The sequence below is a fragment of the Euphorbia lathyris genome, chromosome 2 (genome assembly GCF_963576675.1).
Source record: "Euphorbia lathyris chromosome 2, ddEupLath1.1, whole genome shotgun sequence".
NCBI classification, from domain to species: domain Eukaryota; kingdom Viridiplantae; phylum Streptophyta; class Magnoliopsida; order Malpighiales; family Euphorbiaceae; genus Euphorbia; species Euphorbia lathyris.
This window is the reverse complement of record NC_088911.1, coordinates 105,317,829-105,324,899: the sequence shown is the minus strand read 5'-3', so window position 1 is coordinate 105,324,899 and position 7,071 is coordinate 105,317,829. Positions and strand designations below refer to the sequence as shown.

Sequence of the window (7,071 nt, the reverse complement as noted above, 5' to 3'; positions counted from 1 at the left end):
AGCGAGAGGGGAACCTCCAGACAATCCGCCAGAAACTTATCTAGGGTTAAGTCGGCCCATCCATTGGGATGCAGTTGTCCAAGTGCGATTCCATAACCACCAAGGATGGAAGCAATCTCATCCGCCAGCGGATACGTGAAACCGCAGATAATCTGGGCGACAAAAATGGTAAAGTACCCCTTTGGGTAGTCGCCAGGCCCTCTATTTTCCCCGGGAATGCTTGTCTCCAGGCCTTGAAGCCAAGGATACTGCTCCCGCAAGTCGTCAATCGTCTAGCGGCAAACTAAGCTTCCGGACCTATCCTTTTTCGGTAATAAACGGGGAGTTGGGACAAGTGGTGGAATCAACTTCTTGGGGTCGAAACCTAGGCCCTCATCAGTTGTATTCGCCAAATGGAGAAAATCGGCGGGATGAGAGTCCGACCTAGGAGAGCTAGTTGAAACTTCATCAACCATCTCCTCGACCTCGTGAGACACCTCGCGATCGTAATTTTCGTCGAAAGGTGCGAAATCAAGTTCAGGGTTCGACATATCAGGGAGGGGAACGAACAGAAATAAGAAATAGTTGAACGAGCTGCAAGTTACAGAAGGGGAAAACTTACATGTGAGAAAGAATACAGAGAAGAACGAACGCAAAGATGTTGACGCCGGAGAGGAAATGACGGAGAACGAAGGAACCACTTTCGAATTTTGAATATCCAGACAAAGACGAAGAGTTGCCTATAACATATGAAAAGACCCTAAAGGGCTCTTGCCAAACTAAGGGGGAGGCATGTGATGATCCGCGAAGCCAAACCGGGCCGAATCATAAACACGGGCCCAACCTATACTTAGGCCCATGGTTCAAGATCAAATGGGCTCCTAATAAAGGAAGCGGGTAAAGCGGATAACCGCCCCGAAATCCTAACAGTGCATTAAACCTCCCACTCAAACAAACGAAACCATGTTGGTGGCCACGTAAGGGACGTGGCATAGAAAGAGTAACCGCCCTCGGCGGTTACCTAGAGATACTTATAAAAGAGACATGAAAGCAAATGGGGAGGTAAGTTGACATTTTTCCCCTTAATACTATTATCAATCTACTAGCCTTCCACATAAAACTGACTTGATCGTCGGAGAGTTTTCCCGGAGATCCTGTCTCCGGTTTTATTTTGCAGGTAACTATGACGAGGACCATCGAATTAAATCCGACAAGTTATCAGTTATAGTAAGGTTTTTGAGATGACAATGTATTTAATTATGTATGTCTTGTGAGAGTATTTCACATGACATTTTTATTTAATAAACTGTCAAAATAATTAGTCCGATGTAGCATTGAATCACATGATAGTACTACTACTAAATGATGAAGTATGAGTTACAACGTTTTTTCAACGGGAATCGACTTACAAGAAGGATATGATTTCTATTTTTTATTGCACTCTGTAATCTTTTTCCTTCCCTTTGTGAATCTTGTACTGGTTGTAGCCAGTATGGATGAGAGGTCGTATTCCTCTTAATTTCTACGTCGTATCTATACTTTTTATTCTAATGGAAAGGTCAGGGCAAACCACGACCTCAATGAGGATTTACGATAGAATTTACAGATCACATATCAATGATGGCTAAATTTTGATGGAGTAGGAAATCCAATATCAAACCTGTCAAACAGTGGTTCAACGCCTTACCACTCGGATCAACCGTCATTGACAACTGAATGATTCCTTATGAGTCATAACAAAAAAAAATAATAATAATAATAAAAAGATTTATCATAATATGAAAAGCTTCAAAAATTTGTTAAAATGGCTCCCTTGGCCTTCACATCAAAAGACAAACAACGAGTCTCGGAAACCAATACTACCAAAGCCAAGGGGAAAGTGAAATCCATTCACACATATTTTCTCTTTCCCTCCAACTCCATCGATAGAGTGATAACAAATCTTCATGGAAGACTACCAAGACATATTATTGAAGTCGCTCGACAACGCCGGCGTTTCTATCCCAAGCAACGTTTTTTCAGTCGGAGATTTGAACCCGGAAACCTTGGTCTCGATCTGCGCTCAGTCGCTTGATCTCCTTGATCCAACTGTGCATTTCACTTCAGCTTTACCTGATTCCTTAGTCGATAAGTTCAAGATCTGCACGGACATCGCTTTAGCTATTAAGAGGCTCGGCTATATTGGAGATATGACTTACTACAAGGTACTTCTGTTTACTACTTTTCTCAACGTCTGTGCTTGCCTTATAGTGTAATTTAGAGTTGGATTAGTGTTTGACTGCTAGGAAATGGAGGAAAACTGCTTACTTTTTTCTTTTTCTACCATTGCCAATAGCTGAGGTGTTTTTTCTCTTCAATTTAAGTATTTGATAGAATACTCTGATCCGAATCCGAGTTCCTTATGTGATGCAACTAGAAAAATACCATGGATGTAATAAGCATAGTTAGATTATTTGGTAATTACAAACTATTAGAAATTAATGACTTAATCAGAATCAGTTTAACTCTAGGTTAAGTTAGGTTATTAGAAATTAGAAATACCATGGATTAAATAAGCATAATTAGATTTTTACTACTTTTCTCAATCTATGTGCTTGCCTTGTAGTGATGATGTTATCCAATAGAGAGCTTTGATTTGGAATGTTTTGAACTTTTTTTGGGCGTGTAAATGCAAGTGTTTCCTAGAGAGGGCTCTAATGTGAAATCAGTAGGTTATCTATCTGACTCCGAATTCAAGCAACTTTGTAGCAATACTTTTTAGGACGTATTGCAATTGTTTAATTGTTTCTTGAGAATTTTACAATACAAGATTTCATTGAGCAATTTGGGTTATTAGAAATCATGATGCCATATGCATGCTGCCTCCATATATAATTACGAACTTTCAGATTTTACGAACATAAGCACATCGGACCCAAACAATCTAGTATATAGCCTATTTAGCTAACACCAGAAAGCTCTAAGAAATTTGACATTGGTAGGCTGAGAAATTTCAGTAGCTGTCTTGCACTTACTTTTGTGGTAATCAGTGACAGATCTAAGGGGATCAGGGGGTTGAGCACCCACTGGTTGCCAGAGAACTCCATGAAAGTTGCGTACAGAGCTTTAATTTTCTATGCAAAAGCACCCAAGAAATATCAATTGAGCACCATATATCACTAGTCAACCTCCCAAGCAACCCCTGTCAATGAATCCTGGATCTGTCACTGGTGGTATTGATCTATCCCTCATGGCCAGGGATCTTCAATGCTGCTTAGGAATTGTAATTATTGTCATTCAAAAAGTTCTAGATAATGTTTGTTTCTGAACCTGATGTATGTTGTTCTAATTGTTTGATCCTTCTGAATGTGCTTGCTTTTTTGTCGTGTTATGTTGCTTCTATCAGCTATTCTTATCATTTTAATATTATTTTTAAAACAGATTATATGTCTTACTTACGGCAGCTCCTGTATCCCTCTGAAGAGGACTTGTATAAACTGGTGAGATTCCTGGTGGAGAGGCTTTCTGAGTTATCCAATGGGATTAAGATGCCTGATCTAAAGGATGTAAGTTCCATACGGAAATTAAAAGAGAATGGCAAAGCTGAAAATTTGAAAGACAATATGAAAGCGGCTGATAATAATCATCCACTAGAAAAATTCAATGATCTTAGTGTTCATATTGTTAATGATGATTTTTCTGATTCTGAGGTTAAAGATGCATCCTTTAGCGGGTCTACCAAGGATAAGCTAACTGGTGTTGCAACTAGAAATATTTTAGGTGCTGAAGAAGGAGAGTCAGGTAGAGATGTGATTGAAAGTGAAGAAAGCATTGACAAAAAAGATGAAGAGCCTGTTGAAAAAGTGACTTCTATTTGCAACAAGTTGTCCGAGGTATACGCATTATCATGCAAGGAGTAAATTTGAGTTTAAATGACAGAAAAGATGAATTGTGTAGTTTAATTAACTATTTTTTTTCTTTTATAAATTTCTGAATATGAAATCTTAAAAAGGAATCAAAAGCTTCAATTATGATGGAGAAAAAGTTCAAGAACTTTATTTTGAAGCTATAAAGTGAGCGAGAAGTGCTGATGCTCTTTTCCAATTTTGTTTGTTCTAGCAGACAGGACATGAGACTGAAATATTACAAAATCAAGAACGACTTCTCATGAAAGAGGTGAATGCAAGGGCATCAGAACTAGAGAAGCTTGACCAGGAGTTTGAATTGTTGGAAGCTGCAGCAGAAATGGCATTTGATGACCAACATCCAATTGAATTCTACCTTGAGCGGCTTAACAAGCAAGTAGATGTCAGTAAAAGTAATATTGTGGAATTAAATTCGCAATGGTAGGATATTACTGTTTCTGTAGTATGTTAATATGCACTCTATTGTATCTTCCCCCCAAAAAGAGAATCTCTTACAAAATTCTTGGTTGACCGAGTTTTAAATAAACAAATATTATAGCACAAGTTACATAGATTGTAAAAATGATATACTTGATTTCTCCAGGGAAGCTTTCAGAAAGCCTCTGGAGGAGAGAAAGAGAAGTTTAGAGGAGTCTCTATATGCAAACATACCAGGAGCTCAAGAGAAGCTCCAAAAGTTGAGGGAAATTGAACTGGAAACGCAGTCCATCTTGTCTGAAATTCATAGGCGGTATGTTTGTTAGCAAGATTAAAATGTGATGAAAAATTCAATGCATTATTATAACAGATATTTATTTCATTACTTTTTAGGGAGGTGGAACATTCCAATCTATTGGTGGATCTTGAGAACCAGCCTAAACTGCCATCCCGGTCATCCTATATAGAGCAGATAAAGGAGATCACCAAAAACAGCGGGAAACAGGATGCTGATATCGAGCGGATCTTGAAGGAAACTCGAGAGCTTCAGTTAGAAAGTAATTCTATCCAAGAACGTCTCCATAGAACCTACGCTGTTCTGGATGAAATAGTGTTCAGGTATATGAACTGCTTACTCCTTGTATTTTTCCTATTCTTAACCATCAATTGGTGCGCTATAGAATCTTACTTTGAGGAGGATACAACACTGAAAAGAGACATATTTTGACAGGGAAGCAAAGAAGACACCAGCAGGGCGTCAAGCTTATAGACGCCTTACTAGCATACATGAGTGCTTCGAACAAATCACTGAGAAAACCCTGATGCTCAACAGAGTACGAAGAGAAGTGGCTGATTATGAGAAGAAGCTAACAGGCATGGCCTCCCGAAGCTTAAGTGTAGACAAACTGCAAGCTGATCTTGATGCCATTTTGAAAGAAAATGAGTACCTTGAGCAAAAACGTCAAGAATGATAAAAAAAACTGGAGCTCAAGTTGGTGGCTATTATAGGTTCTAAGTCATTGTTCCATAGTATGATTTGGTTGGGTTGTAACATTTTATGGGGGATTCAAATTTGCAGTGGGTGAAATCATTTTAGTGACTCAAATCAGAGCAACAAAAGTTACTTTGTGATAAAGCATATTACATCCTTCTTTGTTATCCCTCCCTCCAGCTACTATTTTCTGTTATGCTTATATGAACACATTTGCGCCAATTTGAGTATAAAAGAGACACTAATGTACACTTGGCTGATTAAAAAAAATGAATTTGATGGGTTGCCTTTAGATTTTGCCTTGGAGATTATTAAAATCTTAGGATACCATTTTAATAAATAAAAGATTTAATGGTAATTGACCAAACGGTCAAAGTGAACATTGTTGAACATTATTTTCACAAGAGATAACTGACCAAAGAAATGGATTTAGTCGATTACCATTAGATCTCTACTTTAGTCGATTTAATCGATTACCATTACCATTAGATCTCTATTTATTAGAATATTAGGATAGAAATTATTAAAATCTTATGCTATAATTTTTATAAATTCGAGGTTTAATGGTGACTTATCAAACTGTCAAAGTGAACATGTTTCTTTTGTCTTTGTCTCTCTTATCTTTTAAACATGTCAACTTATTGATTGGTGTCATGGTCTCTGATTATAGTGTTATTAACCTCGTGACCTCCAAATTTTATTTTGTGATATAAAAAATCTTGGAACTTACAATGTTATAACATTAAAATCCAAATCAAAGAAATTCATCAAAAATTAGTAAATGATGGTTTAATAGATGTTTGATCATAATTTATGTCGATGCTAATAATGTATCAAACTTGTCCAGATTATGAACTCCGCCTGTGAGGGTCACTTGGTGGTCTTTACAGCCGGTCCCAAGCCCGGACAAAGGAGGAGGGTTGCGGTAGGTTTGTGGCGGCCAGCGTAAAACTTAGCCACATCTTATGACATGAACCATACTATAAATACCGTTGGGGCGTTCCCTACTCAGCGACGCGCTGCACTTCCTAGACCCGGGTGTAGTGATAAATGTGCAAGGGTTGCTAGGTCGTCGCCCCGAAGCGGCGCGCCACCCGAGGACCCGGGGGTGGTGTCAAATATGCAAGGGTTGCGGGTAAATAAGCTAGTCCACGGTAATGGTAGGGGTTGGGGTAAGGGTAGTAGGTTACGCTTTGGGACATGGAACATAGGTTCTTTGACAGGAAGATTAGCTGAAATTGTAGATGCTATGAAGAGGAGGAGAATAAATATAATGTGCCTACAAGAAACCAAGCGGGTTGGAGCCAAGGCTAGAGAGATAGCTCCTTGGGGTTATAAGCTTTGGTACTCTGGAAAGGATAAGGGTAGAAATGGAGTAGGTATTCTTATTGATAGGGAGTATATTGATGATGTAGTAGCGGTGTCTAGGAAGAGCGATAGAATTATGAGTGTTAAGCTAGTGATAGGGGATGAGGTTGTGAATGTCATTAGTGCATATGCGCCACAAATAGGATTAGATGTCTCTATCAGACAAGCTTTTTGGGAGGACCTAGAGGAAGTGGTGCAACAGGTTCCTAGGGATGAAAAAATGGTACTGGGGTGATCTCAATGGACACGTGGGTTCTAGGCGAGATGGGTTTGAGAGTGTTCATGGAGGGTATGGTTTTGGAGATAAGAATGAAGCAGGAAATGATATTTTGGAATTCGCATCAGCCTATGACTTGAGTATCATGAACACATGGTTTATGAAGAGAACATCCCACTTAGTGACTTATCGGA

General features: G+C 38.8%; 1 protein-coding gene across 3 annotated transcripts; it reads left to right on the top strand.

Annotated features, from left to right (window-relative positions):
* The first annotated feature begins 1,791 nt into the window (after positions 1-1,791).
* Positions 1,792-5,559, top strand: LOC136219296 (uncharacterized). 3 transcript variants are annotated; one of them, XM_066006654.1, is made up of 6 exons: positions 1,792-2,183; positions 3,423-3,851; positions 4,078-4,304; positions 4,468-4,614; positions 4,695-4,919; positions 5,032-5,559. In XM_066006654.1, exons 1-6 carry the CDS (start codon positions 1,926-1,928, stop codon positions 5,270-5,272), a joined length of 1,527 nt encoding a protein of 508 aa, XP_065862726.1. In that variant the 5' UTR covers positions 1,792-1,925; the 3' UTR covers positions 5,273-5,559. The 3 variants fall into 3 exon arrangements, with proteins under 3 accessions (XP_065862726.1, XP_065862727.1, XP_065862728.1); XM_066006655.1 differs by having other exon boundaries at positions 1,793-2,183; positions 4,081-4,304; positions 5,032-5,557; XM_066006656.1 differs by having other exon boundaries at positions 2,045-2,183; positions 3,400-3,851; positions 5,032-5,558.
* The last annotated feature ends 1,512 nt before the right edge of the window (positions 5,560-7,071 follow it).

Bases quoted from the DNA above. Each gene is read 5' to 3' on its own strand.
- LOC136219296 (XM_066006654.1), top strand. From the start codon at position 1,926: ATGGAAGACTACCAAGACATATTATTGAAGTCGCTCGACAACGCCGGC. The intron at 3,852-4,077 runs GTATACGCATTA...TGTTTGTTCTAG, and splicing joins TTTGCAACAAGTTGTCCGAG to CAGACAGGACATGAGACTGA. The intron at 4,305-4,467 runs GTAGGATATTAC...TGATTTCTCCAG, and splicing joins GTGGAATTAAATTCGCAATG to GGAAGCTTTCAGAAAGCCTC.